Source organism: Alexandromys fortis, unplaced genomic scaffold (assembly GCF_014885135.2).
Source record: "Alexandromys fortis isolate MF-2015 unplaced genomic scaffold, M_Fortis_MF-2015_v1.1 scaffold_0, whole genome shotgun sequence".
NCBI classification, from domain to species: Eukaryota; Metazoa; Chordata; class Mammalia; order Rodentia; family Cricetidae; genus Alexandromys; species Alexandromys fortis.
Window position 1 is genome coordinate 42375318 of NW_026067949.1, and position 21259 is coordinate 42396576.

The window sequence follows — 21259 nt, forward strand, 5'->3', positions numbered from 1 at the left end:
AACGTGAAAGAAAATGGGGCCAGTGATGGGCGCTATGGCCAGGAGGAGATGCTTTTTGAAGCCTGAAGTTGCCAATAGTTATTCATCTCCACTCATGATGCCAGTGGGAATGTGGGTTCGGGTGGATGGAAACGATACAGGAAAGAGAAGCTAGATGATCCTTTATTCTCAAACACGGACAACTAGTGTAGGGTTAAAATAAAGAGGCTAGCGATAGTCAAATGTCACAAGCATTGGGATGAGGGATGAGGGCATAAAAAGAGGATCAAATTGGTATTCCTGGCTAGCACTTTTATTCTAATTAATTTAATATACACTGTCAAATGCACATACCATTTAGGCATTAAAGAGTTGGGATATTAATATCATCAGTGGCTATTCAGAAGTAGATGTTAATTTTTGCATTACCACAAAGCGACTTCAATATACTATATTAAGACAACAACATTGTGCTATTAGAATGCCCCCAGAGTCACCTGTGAAGCCACGAGAATTGAGTTTCCCTCAACATTAGATGACTTCACTTATATTTTACAAACTACGCCTGATACTAGCTAGTAAAATTAAATACCACTATCTGAACCCACTCATATAAATTCCTAAGCTTGCACTTGGTACTGAAAAATCAATGGACCTGTGCATACTAAACCCAATAGTGAAAGGCATGTGTACTTGTGAGTTGAATCGCTTTGAGATTCAAAAGCTGTGTGTGTGGTGGTTTGATCTCCCAGGCAGTGTGTTCGAATGGTAAACCGAGGCAATTGATGAGGAAGCACCAAAGATTTCATTTTCATCCTCTAAGTTTTTGTTAAAACATTCTAGAATCAGCTTTATTTTCCTTTTTAAAATTATTATAATGCATGTTTCTGCACATGCCGAGGCTAGCAATATCAGAGTTCCTTAAGTCGGAGTTATAAGCAGTTGTAAGTTCCTGGTCCTGTGGAAGATCAGTGCGTACACTTAACCATGGGATCATCTCTCCAGCCCCCATTTTATCTCTTTCTGGTGACCTAGATAAGTGTGTAGATTATGACTGGACTTGTCAGACTTAGGAGCTTATTTTTAAAAAGTTGGGGGTGGGATGATTTAATGCCTCAAAAGTACATTAATGGAAGGTCCTTTAAAAAAAAAAAAAACAAAATAATCCCAAAGATAATTGGAAAATATGCCATCCCATAAAATGCTCGAAATTGACCTGACATAGAATTATCTAGAGGCTGAGCCAGAACCTACCAGTGCTTCAGGTACAAGTTCTGAATCTGCCATTTATTACCATGTGACTTTGGAAATCATGTGATTTTATTGATTTGGTTTTCTTATCTCAGAATATAGCTATAAAGCCCCTCTGAAAGCTTCCCAAGGTTCAAACTGCCTTCAAGTCAGTTCAATTCCATGGTCATTATGGCTTTTTGAAAAAAACAAAACAAAATAAAACCAAACAAATCCATGGCCTCTGGGTTTTAAGCTTGGTCTTCTCATGTGTCTTACACAATACAGGTTTCTTTATGAATATACAAGAAGACACCTGGAGTTGGCAGTTCCAGTGATTTTAAGAATACTTGCAACATATAAACAGTTACTGGAGAAATGCTGCAAGTTAGGAAACCCTGTGGAATGCCACCGCCGTGGGGTAAATTCCTTTTTTATTTATTTTTTAAAGCTTGTTTCTCACTAGTGGCTCCAATTGGTGAAAGTTCCAGTCCTGTTAGTAGCACATTCTTTTGTAAAATGAGTTTGCATGTTTTCACTAATTACGAACACTCGGCAACCAGCAGGATTTCTCTCTCAACCAGACTGTCATACACACCATAGTGACCTGTCTCTTAGAGTGCTTCCTGAGACACCTCCCGCCCCCACACCCTGCAGTGTCCTGAAGTGAATGTAGATGCCGGCTTGGCACAGTAGCAGGACACTACAGCCTGTTTGGGTCCCATGTCTTGGAAGATGCTTCCCTTGCAAGCTACCAAGCTGCCTGATCACAGTCACCATCTCTTGTTACGCATTTTTATGGGAGAGCTAGAGTTCCCACAAACTTTCGCTTTGAAAGTTAGTCATGAATTACCAAACAAGGCCTAGGAAGTTATGACTTTAGTTACTCTAACTGATGCTTTACCCAAAGCAGGGACTATCTGGGAGGTATTGGTGCATGCTTGTAATCCCAGCACTTGGGAGGCAGAGGAAGGTGGATCTCTCTGAGTTCAAGGGCAGCCTGGTCTTTAGAGAAAGTTCCAGGACAATCGCAGCTACAGAGAGAAACCCTGTCTTGAAGAACAAACTAACAAGGGAGGGGATGAAGAGCAAAGGTATATATCTTTTGGTGCTGAGTTCAAGCAGGTCCAGCTGGTATTACTGTTTCTAGAGAGAAGGCTATGTGAGGTACACCCGCTCGAAATCACAGGCTACTCTACTGGACAGTTCTGTGACAACTTGACATGCTAGAGTCATCGTAGAGGAGGGAGCCTCTGTTGAGAAAACGCCTCCATAAGATCAGTCTGCAGGCAAGCCTGTAGGGCATTTTCTTAGGGACTGACGTGGAAGGTCAGGCCCCTTAAGTGTGGGGCCACCCCTAGGCTGGTGGTCCTGGGTTTTATAAGAAAACAGGCTGAGCAAGTCAAGGGGAGCGAGCCAGTAAGCAGCACCTCTGTGTCAGCTCCTGCCTTCCTGTCCTGACTTCTTTGATAATCAAGACAGCTTCCACAGGAACCTACAGCTGCGGCAGCATGCAGGAGCGTGGGTGGTCAGAGGTTATGCTATAAGGCAGCCTTATCATAGCGCCCAACTGAATCAATCTCTTGGTAGCCTGGGAAAACAGGCAATGCCACAGTTTCTAAGTGCTTACTGTAGATAAGATTAAAGTTCAGAGGGTCAGGTGATTTGTCTAATGGGCCACTGGCAATAAAGACAGGGAAAATAATATAGCCCAGGCCACTCGCTTACAAGTCAGAGGGAATTTTCTCTATGCCAAACACTACTTATCAGGATAAGGCTTACTAAGGGGGTATATGCTCCTGTCCAAGAGCTGAGTCTGCAGGGTTACTAATGCCTTCTCACCGGAGTCTATTTCATGGTTCAAGAACACTTTGATTTAGCTTCAGCTCTGAAAATCCCATTTGGTCCCTTTCAGTATATTATTGCGGCATGTTTTATAGCCGTGACTGTTAATGTTTATATTAGACCATCACTTCTTATCACACCTCGATATCTCTATACCTGTATAGTTTATGTTTATATTGTATGCATGCTGCTAATAAGGCTAATTATCAAATGAACCAATGGACATATACACACACTGGGACACACACACACACACACACTGACCAGTAAAAGAGATCTATATGCTACCTCTTCCTTTCTCTTTCTGGCTTGATGACTGATTTGCCTTATGGTTATAGAATTTGGCACTGAAGTCTATATGACGGTAAGAGAAACACTCAATCTTGCTGTTTTACTTGTTTCCCCGCAGAGCACATGATGATTTCTCTCTCAAAAAAAAAATCTTTTTTTTTTTGAGTTTCCCAAACTCACTAATTGGGAAAAAAAGAGTTGGTTAAGCAAATATTGTTATTAAACTATTAGGGAAAATGTAATCCCATCTCAAGGCATATTGTTGTGGTCCTGAATAAACATTCACAGTGTCTGTTTTTCAGAAAGAGATGTTCCAAAGAGTGGTCCGTGAGAGCCGTGACCGTGTGAAAACTTACTGTGACTTACACAGGACGTTAGGAGGCAGTAACTTCCAGGACAGGTATGCTCCCAGGTGTCCCAGCTCCATCCTCGTCAGTGCCTATTGGTTAATCCCCATGCTAAGATTTTCTCAGAATTTGTACCCACTCTTCGGTTGAGCATTAACTAGCCTCCTGTGCTCATTTGACAGGTACCTATGTAACTTTGGTAGCCTCCATCCTGCTTCCAAGCCCAGTTCCCCAGCTGCTGCTGAGGTCAGGGAGCAAAGCAGCCCTGCAGGGCCACCATGGACTCTCACACCTGACCATTTTACCTCGGGGCTTTGACTGGGACTTGGAGTCAAAGCTGCAATAGAGATTAGAATCCAAAATTCCTTAGCACTCGTAAGTCAGGTTTTTCAGGCAAGGCTAGTGTGTTGACCAAGATGGATGCCTTAGTTATTTGTCAAAGGGAATACGAACACCTTGGGTACAGAGAGCCTGGCGAATCCTATTTATCAAGGATTAAGTAACCAAAAAGTAAAGCCCACTTGAGGAATTTCTGAGGTCTTGCTAGAATGGTCTGTTTAGAAACACAGTATTAAGAAAAGTTCAGTTTGATATAGTATCTCATAATATCGAGTTTAAATTAAATGTCCAAAATAATGGATCACAGACAGTATCCTGGCTCTTTGAGGCAGGGTTTTGGGCTCAGTGCTTTCCTGTTATGTTGTGTTCAGTTGCTAATGTCCATTGTAAAGATTAGATTTGTGGCTCTCTCAGCTTTAGAATGGAATAAAATCTTCCAGAAGACATAGAACCCAGGCCCGAGATTCTCCCTGGCTGCTGTAGAAACTCTCCTTCTTCCGTGTGTTTTTGTCTAGCCATGCAGCAGTTAGTTCTAGTTGTTTGTGGTCTTGAACAAGCCGCTCTGCAGTCTTTCTCTTCAAGACCACTCCACGTCGCTCTGTCTTCAACACTACTTGCTATCCCAAGTCGCCTCATTTTCTTTTACTTGTGTTACCAGAATGACTTTAAAACAGTGCGATGCTCTGCTTTGACTGTTGTGAATCTTCTCAAAGAAGCCATTACCTTAAAAATGATGCAAAACTGATATCATATCTAACCCCTCTCAAAAAAAACAAAAACAAAACAAAACAACAACAACAAACCTCACAGTCAATGACTTCCCAAATCCCACATCCTGTGCCCTTTCACCTGGCTCATTTAGAGGCATTGTCATTTCTCAGTTCCGAAGACCTTTCCTCAGGATACCCTGCCTGACCTCCTTGATGAAAAAGATACCATCTTTTATGTCCTGTTAGGGAAATAACATTAAAAACAAAATTTGTCAAGGTAATATTGAAGTAGAATAGTTTCTTCTTAATTGAATAAATATTAAACCAGAAAGAAGTCCCAGTCCCTGGCCACAGCTAAGCAGACACAACCCTTTGTGCACAGGAACTGGTGAACTCGTTCTGAACAATGACTAGCGCTCAAGATGATTTGACTGGTCTGCTTGCCAAAACTCACCCTAGCTTTACCTGCCAATTTACAAAACTCTCGTTCACTACGTCTCTAGAGATCAACAGCCCTGCCCCACCCCCAAAACCCTTCTTACATCTTTAAGCAAGGAGGTCCTTTGTAGCTTGCAATAGGATTCTTCCCCAACATAAGCTCTCCCCACAGCCAAGAACTGGGAGAAAGGGGGAGCTGCCTGTCCCTAAATCCTGGGTTTCTGAAGAAGACATTGCTGACTCATAAAGCTGATGAAAATGTAGATCAGTTTTAATATGTGCGTTGTGTGTGCTTCAATGAGAGGAGAAAGTCTTCTAAGGTTTTCTGAAGTGGTCGAACTAAGAAAGATGGAGGGAGGCAGAGGCAATTCCTTCCCTCGTTTCTGGTGGTGGGAGACTTGAACTTTTTTTTTTTTTTTTTTTTTTGGTTTTTCGAGACAGGGTTTCTCTGTGGCTTTGGAGCCTGTCCTGGAACTAGCTCTGTAGACCAGGCTGGTCTCGAACTCACAGAGATCCGCCTGCCTCTGCCTCCCGAGTGCTGGGACTAAAGGCGTGCGCCACCATCGCCCGGCATGACTTGAACCTTTTTAAAGTTCTGACTTAGCTCACAGCACTGGCAGCTCTCTGCACCGGGCACACACGGTACTTGTCTGCCCCTGCTCACTGGAGTGTGAGTCCCTGGAGAATGCGAGCTGTTTCACAGGAGGCAAATGGTCCCTAGGAGCTTCATCGCGGCTCCTCTCAGAAACTGCTTACTCTAGGTCTGATTTTTAGCTTTGAACATATCCCTGATTAGTCCACTAAAAATGGGTTAGAACGGAAGAGGGCATGCGTACGAGGACAACAACAATTGTGTACAGTTACCCTCTGAGCCATCAGGATGGCAGAAGAGATCGTTAACCCTCGTCTAATGCTTCGTTCTTCTTATATCAGAGATAATGTTGAATACCATGGGAAACTGTCAGTCAGTGGTTCTCAACCTTTCTAATGCTGCAACATTTTAATAGTTTCTCATGTTGTGGTGAGCCCTGTAGGTGAAGTTTTCCATTCTAAAAACCACTTCAAACTACCACACAGGCTTATATTAATTGTAAATGTTCAGCAAATAGCTCAGGCTTATTACTAACTAGCTCTCTCATTTCAAGTTAACCCATATTCCTCATTTACCCTCTGCCATGTGATGGTATCTTTATTAGCATGGCATGTTCAACTCCTGCTCCCTCTGTATCTGACTGATAATGCCTCTGACTCTGCCCCTCCTCATCCCATCATTCTCAGCTTGGCTTTCCCACCTGACTCTATCCTGTTCAACTATTGACTAGTCAGCTTGTTTATTAAACCAATCATAGCAACATATATTTACATAATGTACAGAAGGATTATTCCATAGCAGGCCCCCAACCATAAAATTATTTCATTGCTACTTCATAACTGTCATTTCACTACTGGTATGAATCAAAATGTGAATATTTGATATGCAACCCCTGTGAAGCCCCCCAAAGGGTCACAACCCACAGTCTGAGAAGCGCTGGTGTAGATGGATATCTCTGTGTGTGCGCATATTACCACGAGTAAGAAGGACTTATCATTTTAGGCTTACCATCCTCTATACTAAGAAAGCCCCACAGCTGTCTGTGCAGGAGTTGGTGGCATTCACAAGGAAGACGGCAGCAGCTGCCAGTAGATGCTGCCCACTAAGCGACGAGCTGCAGTCTGCCTGTGTGGAGGATGCGGTAAGGTCACCCGTGAGGCATCTACCATCTGTCTGAAGTTCTGCTCTCCTGCCCCCAGGAATCAACCTCATTTCTGCGGGCATATCTCTGACCTACCAGTGGGGGTTAACAGTCCTCAGGGGAGATGCTTTCCAGGCAGCTCAAGCTGACCATTTTAATTAGCAGCAGGGGAGGACTGTCCCCTCTCAAGCCTGTGTCATTAGTTTCAGAAAACTTTCCCCTGGTCACCTACAAGAGTCCACTGCCTGGGTTTTAAAGTTGACCAAACTGACCTTGTGGACAGCTTCAAAGATGCTGCAGATGCTTGACTAAGGCTCGTGGAACTTATAATATTTTATCTGTTCGTGCCCAAGTGTGCTCATTCACAAGGAGCAACGTGGCCCCAGAGCTAGAGGCAATTGGTTGTAGTAATAGCCTAGCCTTTTCCTCCATCAAAATATTAGAGAGGTTGAATTAAAATAGGGAGATTAGTTCACATGAGCTGAAAAGAAGGGCAAGGGTGGCCTTGAGTACAATTCCCTCAAGGTCTCTTGAAGCATGGTTGTAGCCATTTCTGCTTCACCATGGAGACTGTCCCTGAGCAGCACGGTGCTCCAGCCTCTGAGATTTAGCTTCTGAATTCTTGTTTAGTGCTAATTTCATTTGTCCTATACTTGCAGTAGATTGTATTTTTTATGCTAACTCACTATAACCTTTCTTCTAATAAAGCATAGTTATTTGAATTAAAAATCAAAAGTTAATATCTAGCACTTCCTTCATTTTAACTTTAATTTTTTGTTATGGATTCATGTTTTTCTTGGGGAGTTCATCGGATTAGATTTGTATGTTCCTAGAACTTTACTTTGGGGAAGTTGCCTTGTTACTTCTAAGACAGACAAACTCATAATTCATCATTTGCATTGAGTGGTTTGGATAACTTCATCCTCACAAACATGAATGACAGGGCACTTGGGTGGCTAGTGTACTCAGAGGGTAACACAGACAGAGTTTCCAGACAGTGTTACAGTGAGTACTTCTGCTGTGAGCACCGGAGCGGGAGCAAGGTGAGGAGACAGTTCTAGAAGAGGTCAAGAAAATGAGGGAGATAATGCAGACAGGACCAGACTCGGTGCTCAAGCCTTTGAACACCCCTGGAGGACCTGCCGTGTGTTAGTTCTGCAGTCGGTTGCAGCTGTCCGTTACACGATGTTGGAAGACACTGGATTGGAGCTTGTTGAGCAGTCCCATCGGCAGCTGCACATAAAGTCACACAGACCGTAGGGTGGGCTTGCTGCTTGACGCTGAATTGGTGGGTTGGGTGGGACTAAGAACTATAATCTCATGATGAAGCTGGTCTATCAGATGACAGAGATGACTTAAGAGCACATTAGCCTGACAGTGACACGAGACGGAGCACAAGCTGTGGCTCAGTCCACGCTGACAACCTTCTGTTTCCCCCACAAAGTGAATCCAGGTGGTGCTAGGGCGTGCGCATCCAACCCGGGCATGCGCAAACAGAATCTCATTGTCTGTGGCTAAAGGACCACAACCTGATCTCACCGCTCTCCTCTGGAAAAGGCCAAGCTGATCCTCGGAGCTCTGTGCCGAAGACATGACGCCAAGCCTGTCAACGCTGGAGTGGGCCGCTGCTGCGACGACTCCTATGCCTTCAGAAAGCCCTGCTTTGATGACCTGCGAGTCGACGGAACTTACATTCCTCCACCTTTGTCTTGTGACCAAGTCATCAGCCTTAAAGAGGACTTGTGCCGAGTACAGGAGGACGAGCTCCAAACTGAAAAGCAAAAGTAAGCCTGTGTTCACTTTGGTGTTTGCAACCAACAAGGGGGCTGATTGGGGGAAATTTAAGGCAGCTACTGATGTGGCTTCTGCGTAATGAATACAGCAACTAAATGTTCTGTTGGAACTCAGATGGAATTAAATCGACTAGGCAAATTAGTCAGTATAGCCACTGTGCTGCAATCCCTGCTTGGTCAGTAAATGAGAATGAAGCAAATTAAAAAAAGTATTGGTAGAGGATACATTAATAGAATTTCTCCAAAATGTTGACGTCCAGGCATTAGTCTGATATGATGTTCCATGCAGAAAGCATTCTGTGGAAGAAGTTTGGAAGTGATGTATTTCCTTTCTCTTCCGAGAAAGTGACATTATACACTAGAAATGGAAATCAGGAAAATCTTGGAATAAAGTGATCTGTTCAGTTTGTTCTTCTTAAGAATCAGTGAGGGGGCTTCAGAGATGGCCCAGTGGTTAAGATGCACACTGTACTTGCAGAAGACTTGGGTTTTGTTCACAGCAATCCATGTCAGGTGAATGTCAGACATAACGACCTGTAATTACAACTACAAGGGTCTGATACCCTCTTCTGTACTCATGTGCACTCACACACACACACACACACACACACACACACACACACATAGACAAGCACACTAATTAATTAAAAGTTGAAAAGGACTCATTTAGACAGCAGAACTTACCAGGATTTCACAGGACTCGTATGTTGAGAAAGTCCTTTGGACTACTCCATCAGAACAGGGGATATTACCTCATAGCATTCCTTATATTCATTTGTGCAATCTTCAGGGGCTGTTAGGAGCCTCAGTTCATAAGAGCAGGTTTTTGATGGTAGTAGGTGGGGGGGTGTGCAGCTGGTAGAAAGGCAGTATCGATGAGAATGCAAGTCTTCAAATCCTCGATTTCTTTCCTTCTTGGAGGGGGGGTCTCATGTAGTCCAGGCTGGCCTCCACTCACTATGTAGCCAAGGATGATTTTGAATCTGTGTTCCTTCTCTACCCCTGGAGTGTGGAGATTAGAAGCATACTCTGCTGGTGACCAAACTCGGAACTCCATGCTCGCTAAGAAAGCACTGCCCCACTGAGCTACATCCCCTGCCCTTCCTTTTTCTCTTGAAATGCAATTCTTTGCACCAGATAAAGCTTTGTAGTGACTTACTATAATACAAGAAGACAAGCTGACCCTAGATGCTCCAATATAGCACGTAAGCATCCCAAAGCCATTTGCTATGAAAACATGAAGTCAAAGCACCATTGGAGGAGTGGCAAGTCCTCCCAACACCAAATTTAGGAACGCCTTTCAAAACACACTTTGTAGTTTCTTCATAGCTATTTGTAGGTACTTCTGCCTGTTCCATCATTAGAAGTGTTTAATTATTAAAAAAAACTCCTCCTTTCATTATAGAAGTCTGTTTTCTTGCCAGTTCCCATCATAGTTCTACTTCTGAAACTACAGTGAAAAATACTTCACAGGCACTCTGTATTATGGACACATTTTTTTAATATATATATACATACATATATATATAATTTTATTTTTGAGATTATAACATAATTACATCATTTTACTCCTTTTCCTCCCTCCAATAATAAGAATGAACATATTCTTATTACCTGATGGTCAAATGAAAATGAGACAGAGTTATTTTATTTTAATCCTAAATATAATAACTTAATCTGTAGTTGACCTCCAGGGAACAATGAGAACAACGATGACCATTGCCTTGCAAACTCACATTTGGCCATGGAAATGTGTCTATGCCTATAGTATTTAACTAAACATCAAACACTAAATAGTGGATCTTTCCACTCAAGGCTACTGTAAGTTAGCACAATTAGCCCAGGCTTGATGTCAGAATATAAGAAATTATAATTTGAACGTTAACTTTAAATAGTATACAAACAATCATCTGTTTTAAATGAAATGTTAGAACCACTAATACTATAGAAACAAAAACCTAGAAACAAATTGGTAGTAATAAGGGTTAAACCGGACGTATTTTTTTTTTTATTGCTCTTACTGAGCTATACATTTTCCCCACTTCCCTTCCTTCCTCCCCTCTCCCTTTCAACCCGTCCTCCTTCCCCCTGGCACCCCACGCTCCCAACTCATCTTCTTCTTCCTAAGTGGATAAAAATTTAAAAGGTAGACTAGAAACTGAAGTATAGAAAATACTAGAGGACTAGAGGTAGCTAGGTCGAGATTGGGGCTGTGGAGAGGTAGGGACAGGGAAGGTTAAACGACCCCAAAAGGCCCACCCCCGCGACCCCGTGTGACCGTGATGGGGTGAGCCTGCGGCGAGGCAGCACAGCCCTACAGCCCTCCCATCCCCATCCCTGGTAAAGAAACGGCAGCTTTGGGGTTCGGAGTGGCCAGAGTATCAGGACTCCCGGATGTTCCCGCCCAGGCACAGGGCCTTTTCTCCTTGTTACGGGAGAACTACCGAACTCAAACCGTGTGCTCTTCCTCTCCCTACTGGCCATTCCGAGAACTGCATCCAGAAACTTGTAGGGCTGGCAGAAAGAAAGAAAGCCGAGTGCTGGGGGAGGAAAAGGAAAAGATATTTCCAGAGACCAGACTAGAGCTTTTGTTTGGGAGGTGTCAAGTCACGGAGGTGTTTGGGAACTCGCAGTTGTGAGTGAGAAGAGAGAGAGGAGTGCTTGTGAGGGTTTCATTATAACGGAAGACTTCATTAGTGTAGCCAAGACACTCCCTGACGATTTGATAGTAAGTGAAGGCATAGGAGAGCCCTGAAGAGGGAGGTGTGTGTGTGTGTGTGTGTGTGTGTGTGTGTGTATGTGCGTGCGCGTCTTAGAAAAGGAGACCCTAGTTGAAGAAACATAATTGAAAATGGGTGAAGTGACCCTACCATCATCACCAGCACTACCATCACAGATTGATATTTCTTTTGAGACTCACTTATTGAGTATTTTCAATGTGCTAGACGCTCCAGTGTGGCTTTTAGTGTGCCATCTATTCCTGTCTCCTTCCATTACGTTGGGATGTTAATGGCCCAGGCTAGACAGAGGAACTGCAAGCAGATGTTTACACACAGGGAAGTCACATGGTGCAGGCTGCCATCTTCTCCGTGATGGTTAGTGTCTGTGGCCTGAGACCCGAGTTAAACTAGTCCCTTTGCAGTTCCCCAGTGCATTTCAGACACAAGCAATTCCACTTCAGTAGGAAAACATGTTCTGAGACCAAACACAGCAAACTGCAGTGGGAAGAAGTCTGTATTTCTCACTCTGAATAACCAGTTTGCTACAATCTGATAATTTGTATTCAAAGGCGGCATAAACTGATTGGTTAGACACCCAAACTATGTGTACATAGTTGGCATGGAGAGAGAAGCATGCAGCATTTGCAAAAGGGTTTCAGGTCAAGTCTAATAAAGAATAAAGACTGAATATCGATAGAACTGCTGGCTAGAAAAATTGTATATTCTGACTTTTATAAAATATTGGTTTGTTTGAGAATAAATGCAACTGTGATCGTTTATAAAATACAGACAAATAGAAAAGAAAATTCTGCCATTCAAGCCCACAGTGTAGAGACACACACTATAAATCCATGTGCGGCACAGGAGTACACAATGTCATATTCGTAGGGTGGGTGCTCACTTCCGCAGATTGCTTCCTGCCCACCAGCCTTTGGGTCCTATTCAATTAATAATGCAGGGCCTGCTGGCTCCTGCTACAGCCTGCTGGTGTAGCATTTCTGTGCCAGCGATCGCTACAGTCCTCAGGAGGGAGTTCATGAGGCGGTCCGCCACTCTGAGAGTTCCCCCAAGCTCTCCAGGCATGTAACCACAGCACTGCTCCGGACTCACCGGGAGGGTTCCCCACGTAACCACCTCCATCACCTGCCAAGCTGTTGTCCCTCTCCCCTCCTCCCAGAACTACATGCTTTCAGAGGTGCTGCCATGGCACAGCCCTGCCTTAAGGGTTTGCAGGACTTCAGAGAAAAACACCCTCTCGGTACTTTTTCAATGAGCTAGTTGCACCCATCCCTGTATGATTTCGAACAGAGTCTAACAGAGACCCAGCAAATTACTGAGTTCTCCCTGCTTCCATGGACCCAGTCTCTCTCTCACTAGGTAGACGTGACTTCTAGGATGGAGGCTCATCCTACAGATTTGTGAGATCTGCCCAAAGAATCTGAGACCACTGTTGCAAATGCAAAAGGAAGGATGCTTTCCGATGAAAATAGAAATAACACTGAATATCATAACTAAATTTACGGGCAATTATCCGAGGCACGGCAATGACAGGCATACTAGAAAAGCTGCATCCAGCCACACTATTTTAAATATTTCTCCTCAAATACAGTGTGCATTATTATATATACATTTTGTCATTCATTATTCTTTACAACAGCATTTTTAATGGTTTTGTAATGTTCTGCTATGCGAATCCAATCATTTACTATTGCTGGACATAAAAATTATCTTCGATTTCTTTGATAAATTATAGTAAACAAATTTTTCATATATGCTCTCTGTCACCATATTTGGCTTTAGCTACATTCCTAGGATCTTAAACTAGGGGACACATGGGCTTAGATGAAGATCCAGACTTCCTTTGGCTCTGCCTTGCCACTTCTCAGAAGTAGCTAATGTTGTGCTTTGAAAGCCAGCCATGACTTCTGCAAGCTTCTGAAGACAGTGTGGCCTGTGCTGTCTCACTGCGGACAGCGATTACTGTCTCAGCACTGGGAAGAGATGGGTTGGGGTAGGAAATCTAGGAATTTCTGTGTTCTGCGACAGTGGCTTTTTATTGGCTCTAGCTGATCTGAACTTGCTCTGTAGGCCATGCTGGCTTTGAACTCACAGAGCCTCTTGGCTCTGCCTCCCAATGCTGGGATTCACAGCATGCACCATCATGCCTAGCAGAAGCAGGAGTTTGAAGGATGCATGCCAGATGGGCACCACACCAAGCTGCAAGTCTGCTTTTATCACTTCAAACTGAGTCTGCAGGCTGCACTCACTCAAGGTTTTGAACCTGTGGGCACCATTTGAGTTGGATTTGGGGAGCCAAGAAGGGCTACATTCTCCTTACCTTGTTTCCGTCTTACTTCTAGAGCCCAGTATGTCCTGCTGGTGACCGCACTGCCTGCTGCCCAGGTCCTGTTCTATATCACCCGTGTTTGGGACATGCGTGGTAGTGGCTATAAGGCAATAAAGAGCAGGAAAAAAGAGCAGGAAATGTCCCAGTCTCAGGAACAAAAGGTCCCCATGACCTCCCTTGTTTCGGGTAGCTCCCAGTTGTGTTGAGACAGCAAGGAGAGCCGTGCTTGGACCTGAATGTCGTGGGGACCAAGAAATAGACCATCACATGCCCTTGACTGTCTTTGTATTTATTTGATGAAAAAGATCACAGCCAGTTCTGCTGCAAGGGCCAAGCCATGTTAGTCTAGTGAGCCAGGATGGGTGGGTTCTAGAGTTTTCCCACTCCCAATATTAATACCTGATTAGAATCCTCAGTTTTGTTTTTGAGTCAGAAATCCTGAAGCATGACTGTCTGAACCCAGGTGTAGGTTGTCAGAGAAGTAATGGCTTAGAACTTTGAAGTATTTGCTTTTATACCCATTTACGGCACATATCTGAGTGCTGGGTATTGCCAATGTTCATCTGAAAGAGACTAAAAGTGGTTTTGAGATAAGTAGTATAATATTGACTAATTAATATGTCCCAATTCTTTCTTTACATGTACATGTGTGTGAGCACTCGCACATGCGCACATGTGTGGTATATGCATGTGTATGGGCGTGTCCAGAGGCCAGAGGACGATGTTGGGCATCCTGCTCTGTCATGTTCGAATTCCTCTGAAGTAGTGTCTCTCACTGAACCAGGATCCAGGCTGGCAGCTGTAATCCTCCTCCCCCCCCCCCCCCCCCCGCGACCCTCCTGTCTCCATTAATCCCGCAGTGCCGGTGTTATAAGCAAGTGACGACGGGAGGGGGGGGCACTGGCTTTTTAGGTGGATGCTGAGACCCAAACTTAGATTCTCATGTTTTGCAGCAAACTCTCTTCCTGGCTGAGTCACATTCCCAGCCTCCTGTTACTTATTCTTTGTTCTCATTTTTCTAGTGGTTAAATTTCTCTTGTCCTAAAGCAGAACAGAAAGGAAAGGACAGAGAAAGAGAAGGAGGGAGGGAGGGAAAGAGGGAGAGAGGAAGGAAAACATGGTGGCTGAAACTCTCTTGCTAGCTGTGAGAGAGTCATCCATGAGGGAATTCTGAGATGCCAGGCAAGCCGTTGAATCTTCAGACTCACTTACAGGTCTTGTCACTAACCACATGCAAGTGTATCTAAGCCAGTAAGACAGCCTGGCCTTGCCAACTCAGGTGCTAACCTCCCTCCCAACCCCCCTTATTTCCGCTTTAGGCTCCTCAGTAACCTTGTGAAGCAGAGGCCACAAGCGGCCGAAGATGCAGTCCAGGCCGTTGGCGCGGAGTTCACGCAGCTGGTGGCGATGTGCTGCCACGCAGAAGAGCGGGAAACGTGCTTTCAGGAAGAGGTATCCCATCTCTTGAGTAAACAACGGAAGATGCTGAGTGTTGCTGCAAGGGAAACCCTTTCCCTCTGCTCGAGGACTAGATGTGTAGGTGTGACTGACCATGCTATGCCTGGGCTCTGGGTATCTTAATAGTTATGTATGTTTAGAAGACTGAGACAAAAATAGGAGAATTAGACACAACAGCTACGGTGCCAGAGATGCTTACAGACACCAGCGGGAGGAGGGACTGAAGGCCTAGTCTAGCGGTAGAGAAACGGAGTCATTTAAAAATTGGAAATAAAAAAAAAGACAAGTTTAAACATCTGTTGGAGAAAACTGTGAGGTTTCTGCCCCCTAGGAATTTCTGGGGCACAATCAGTAAGAACCCCTTCCTGTTGTTTGAGAGCATGAGCCAAGGATTCTATTTCCTCCGTGGACAGAACTTCATGAACACAGTGGCTGAGGAACACAAGAGGAAAGATGGGGCCAGAGTATGTTCAGGTGCATGCACACACACACACACACACACACACACGCTAAACTCTCACACACATGCTAAACCCACACACATGTTACACTCACACACACATACACACACATGCTAAACTCATCATCATGAGACCATTTTTCCATAATTAGTGTCACTGTATTTAGTTATGGATGTGATTTTTCACAGGACTGTAAAGTTGTGCAACCTAAGCTGCCTAGCATGCCATAGGATGTGACTCCACAAATTCGCGGAAAGTCTCAGTGAGGAGGAGTCCACGCGGGAGAGCCGGGAGGGACAGCTTGTCTGCGAACTTGACTGGGAGGTAGATATGCTAGGTAATAGGGTCTGTGCAAGGGCATGTGACTAAGTCATTAAAAAAAAAAAACAGGCCCCTTTACTTTGAGCAAGGCAGGCTGGGGCTGGCCAGGGCTGGGGCTACATTTAGCAATGCTCTCTGAAATATTTTCAAAGATAATAACCTTCTTTATGGCTTTAATTACTCACAGTGGCTTCCTTCTGCTATTTCTCTGAACTTTATGCCTCCAGCAAGTCATCTCACAGATCCCTCTCAACAATGAGGTTCTGTCCTGATGGATCCGCTCTAAGCTGGAATAAAAGTTAAACATTCATTTAATACGAGTGCCACACAGCAGAGCTTAGCGACACTATTCTCCTGCCTTGGGTGGCTGAGTGCGAACTGTCGGGATAGCACAGCCATTCTAAGCTTGGGAAAAGATTAAAAATTCAAATTTAAATGTGTATGGCTTTCACAAAAAGTAAAGCCATCTTCATAAGATGGACATTTACCCTCTCCCTCTCCCAAGGTTTCCATAGGTCTGGCTTTGGTTGAGAAGGCAGAACCAAGGGTAGCCGTAGAAATAAAGAAGCCACTGGAAAACAACACTGGGAAGAAAATGAGAGAATTGGGAGAATATTAAAATGATTATTTAAGACTAGAACATGTTTTAAACAAACCTTGAAATGCACAGAGACTTGGTTTAAAAAGGTAGAGATCAACGATGAGAATATTTTGAAGCCTTTTCTTTAGAAGTTTATACCTCTGGCTTCTATGTTGGTAGATGGATTCTGGGACAAAGAATAAATAGAATGTTGGGATGTCCTGGTCTTCCTGGAGCTGAGATTCCAGGAGAAGGCTGGCCGGGCTCCCTGAGGAGGTTGTGAGAGCTGACTGCCGCCAACACCTGCAAGGCATTTCTTTCCTTTGTTTCCCAGAGACTGTAACCATCAGTTAGGTAAACCTGTTCTGCCTGCTTAAAGAGAAAGTGGGAGAGTTTGAGACCTGCTGTTCTTCCTCGGGGCCATGAGAGGGGAAAGAACTTTTAGACAGGACAGAAGATACGCTGTAAGATGTGACCCCACAGCCAAAGACAATTAGAGGAGACCAGCCAGGGCCAGTGGCGGGAAAAGAAAACACGGAGATGAGACAGTTGGGGAGCTGGACCCACTTTTCCTGATGAAGATGAATCAGCCAAGTGTGTAGAACCTCTCCCTGTCTACCTGCACCCCAGGTCGAATCTAGACAGTCCAAGGTTCAGGAAGCAACGGGGACTACAGTCGTTAGCAGGCACAAGGAGAACGTTCTCTTGGCAGAGAATCTTAAGTCTAATCATGTGAACCCTGCTGTGAGGAAGGGTAACTAACTACTGCCCAGCTGTGTCTCAAGTCACTGACTATGAGACTTGAGCAAAGTTAACAGAGTTAGCAGAGTTGTCGTGAAACGTGGTTGCTGATCATCGTGAAGTGAATAAGAAAGGTTAAATTTTGCTCGGAGATGTGGCTTCCCACACGTTAATGCAGAAAGAAGCAACGATGTTAGCAGTCTAGACTCTATGTAAGTGCTGAGTCTTCCCAGCTCAGTGAGTCTACTGTCAGTTCCTGCAATTGCACGGTATAATTATGAAGATAAAACGATGATCCGGTTAAGCAAGAGAAGAAGCTAAATATTTATTGAAAATGAAGTAATGCATGCTGCGGTTTATAACAAATGAAGAGGAGCAGGGCAAATTCCCCATTTCTAATTTCATCCCCTTGTGATTATAATCTTGGAGTAATTGGTTATATTCAAGTTTTTGCTTTTTCAACTTTACTCAGCATCTAAGGATTCCCCTGAACTTAGTGAACACGTCTACACTTCCTCATTTCCGGGCATCCTTTCCATGTTGTAACGGTGGAGATCATAGAGGTGAGAAGAGAAGGAAGTCATTCCTCCCATGTTGCCTGGAAGAAAGAACCTGCCTTGCAACCGTAACAGGCATGCCATCGGTTAACAGGCTGCTACGAAAGTAGCCAATCCAATGGCACGTTTCCTGGAAATCCTGTTCACAGTGGCAGGCCGGGCTGCTGAGGTTCAGCTCTTTCTCCCCTGCTATCTCTCAAAAGAGACATTACAGCTGCCGCCATTCAGTGAAGTCATGGCTCTTTGGTAGTCTGCTATTAACCGCACAAAATCATGCCACATCTAGTTTTATGAGTCTGAATTATAGTTTCCTGATTTCCCATCCTTTCTGAGAGCATGTAGTTGCCCTTTTTCATGCTCACAAACAAAGCATAAAGCACCTACCGTTGTAGTAACTCAGGGTTTGACTTACATGGTTTCTGCACTAGATTGTTGCATTGTCTTTCAGTTTGGACTGAGTTAATCTTAGACCCTACTCTTGCCTGGCTTCAGTGGGCATCTTCTTCATGCATCCCTGGGCAAACAGGAGTAATTTATTATCTCATGCTGGTTCTTCCTCAGTTGCTTCAGGTTTTCTGATCAGCATTTTCTCTTTTTTAATTGTTTTTTTAATTGAGCTATGTATATTTCTCTGTTCCCCTCCCTTCTTCTCCCCTTCCCCATCTACCCTCTCCCATGGTCCCCATGCTCCCAATTTACTCAGGAGATCTAGTCTTTTTCTACTTCCCATGTAGATTAGATCCATGTATATCTCTCTTAGGGTCCTCTTTGTTGTCTATGTTCTCTGGGAATGTGATTTGTAGGCTTTTTTTTTTTTGCTTTATGTTTAAAAGCCACTTGTTAGTTAATACATTTGATACTTGTCTTTCTGGGTCTGAGTTATTTCACTCAATATGATGTTTTCTAGATTCATCCATTTGCCTGCAAATTTCAAGATGTCTTTTTTTCTGCTGTGCAGTACTCCACTGTGTAAATGTACCACATTTTCCTTATCTGTTCTTCAGTTGAGGGGCATTTAGGTTGTTTATAGATTTTATCTATGACAAACAATGCTGCTATGAACATAGTTGAGCACATGTCCTTGTAGTACAATTGAGCATCTTTTGGATATATACCCAAAAGTGGTATTATTGGGTCTTGAGGAAGGTTGTTTCCTAATTTTCTGAGAAATCACCATACTGAGATCCAAAGAGGCTATACCAGTTTGCACTCCCACCAGCAATGCAGAAGTGTTGTTCCCTTTACTCCACATCCTCTCCAACATAAGTTGTCATCAGTGTTCTGATCAATATTTTCTAAACTTATGTGTCAGGATGAACATTTGTGTTTTTTTTTTCAGAATGTATACCTGGGTGAAAGTCACACACACACACACACACACACACACACGGGGGGAGAGGGAGAGAGAGAGAGAGAGAGAGAGAGAGAGGGGATGGGAAATCCTGGCAGGGTGAGGAAGAGATCCCTCTCCCTCCTGTCCTCCATTCTATCATAGGAGCTATTTTTTTAATTTTTAAATTTATTTTTAGAAAGGGTATCATCACAGAGCTCAGGCTGGCTTGGAACTTACTGTGTAGCCAAGGCCAACCTGGAGTTCACTGTGATCCTCTTGTCTTAACCTTCCCAACTCTGTGGTTGAAAGTGCTAGTGAGCTCACACACAGCCTGTGCCTGTTTGCCTCCCTCAGCCTTGCGTGGGCTGCATCTCAGGCCATGTGGTTCCCATTTCAGGGCCTTCTTCGTGTTTTGACTGCTTTTCTGGGCTCAGGACATAGCTGTGTAGCTTCCTGAATCCACAACACCACAAACTAACAGATAAAATGGTTTTCCTGAATGCCTTCCTCCAACCTTATCTTAGCGAGAGGACTTATTTGCATATTGCTGGCTGTTGTAACAATTACATTTTACCAAGGACAAAGGGATAAATGATGTCAGAAAAGATAGGTGCAGAACAGACTTCTGTTGCTATTAACTTCTGAGAAATGACAATCAAATAAGGTCTTGTTAGCTCAGTTGGTAGAGGATGACTCTTAATCTCAGGATCATAGGTTCAAGTCCCACGTTGGGCACTAAAATTATTAAAGAGTTTCACAATAGCCTGGAATGGAGTATAGCAAAGGTTTATTTATTTGGGGAAAAAAAACTCATGGTAGGGTAGAGATCTGCAGTCTTCTGTGTGCCCTGGAAGCTGGGAACCAAATACAGCATTGGGGGATGGGAGAGCATGCATGTTTTTTGTCTGCGCTTATAGTGCCTTCAACCACACCCAAAATGGGCAGGTATCTAAAAGGCTATTGGCTGAAGGAGGTCCCACAACAGTCTTGGGTTAAGCTCATGCTTAAGTAATTTCCCATGAAACTTGATGTAAAAACTTCCAGATTATCAGAGAAGGAGTTTCTTAAAGTCCCAAGGGGTTTGCCAAAGCAAGCCTGAAAAGAGGCTGATAGAGTGTGATGATGTTTGAGGCCGGGAGGAGGGACTGAATTAATGCACTCTTGGCATCTTCCCAAGGAATGCTGGGGTGAAGGAAAGCAATACAGCTCATTTATGGATATGTGTGTGCCATGTGTATTTGTGCATGTGGGCGTATGTGTATATGAGTTTGTCTGCTTGTATGTGTGCACATGCATGTGTGCATTGTCGTGCAGCAAAAGAGCCTGATGGTCTTGAGAAGAAACGAAAATATTTCAGGTCTGATTCCCTGAAAGAGAGAAAGGGCTTACAATTAACTGAATCTTAGTTAAGATACGGGGCCTGTTGGTCAGTCTGATACCTGCAGGAAGGAGCATAATGGAGCTACCTCAGGCATCCAACAAAGAGAGGTGCACAAAGATTTTTCTGATTAGAGACCAGGACCATAGTAGTTTGACTTCTCTTTCCCAATCAGAGGTATGCCTGTTCATTTTTCCCTAGGGACCCCAACTGATCAGGAAGTGCCAGTCCCTCTTAGAGGCCGACTCATCCCAGAGTATGCCGATGTAGGATCACCAACATGGAAGATAACAGTCGACCAAGTGGTTTCTCCTCGGCCCAGTGTTGGAGCAGAACGCTGGCCAGTCCACACCATCTTTCCTTTCCCATTAACAAATGGCATATTGACTCCCAGACGGACCCCTCAGAACTCCACCACCACAGGTTTTGCCTCTCAAGAGCAGTGGCAGAGAAGAAACTCAAAGAGCACTCAGGGTCTTCAACCAATTTAACGTGCAGCCACATCTGTCTGAAAACTGGCTGCTGGGCCCCCACAGTGAAGACTTAAAGGTCAACACGGAGCTGTCTGTACCACTTCTGGGAATTACTGTTGATGAACTGAGGGGAAGATGCTAATGAAATTACCTTCCTGAATGGGTCTGGCTCCTAGTCTATATAT

General features: G+C 44.1%; 1 protein-coding gene across 19 annotated transcripts in view; it reads left to right on the top strand.

Annotated features, from left to right (window-relative positions):
- LOC126506323 (alpha-fetoprotein-like) overlaps positions 1 to 21253 on the top strand; it is a 38912-nt gene extending 17659 nt beyond the window's left edge. For 8 of the 19 annotated variants that reach the window (XM_050149815.1, XM_050149816.1, XM_050149817.1 and 5 more), the window contains exons 9-15: positions 1498 to 1630; positions 3648 to 3745; positions 6774 to 6912; positions 8470 to 8696; positions 15092 to 15308; positions 17806 to 17896; positions 20803 to 21253. In XM_050149815.1, coding sequence (XP_050005772.1) covers positions 1498 to 1630; positions 3648 to 3745; positions 6774 to 6912; positions 8470 to 8696; positions 15092 to 15308; positions 17806 to 17896; positions 20803 to 21092 — 1195 coding nt within the window. In that variant the 3' untranslated portion in view covers positions 21093 to 21253. Of the gene's footprint in view, positions 1 to 1497; positions 1631 to 3647; positions 3746 to 3874; positions 5594 to 6773; positions 6913 to 8356; positions 8697 to 15091; positions 15313 to 15879; positions 16016 to 17805; positions 17897 to 20802 lie in introns of those variants that run through there. The other 11 variants (XM_050149827.1, XM_050149828.1, XR_007593180.1 and 8 more) reach the window with 10 other exon arrangements.
- The last annotated feature ends 6 nt before the right edge of the window (positions 21254 to 21259 follow it).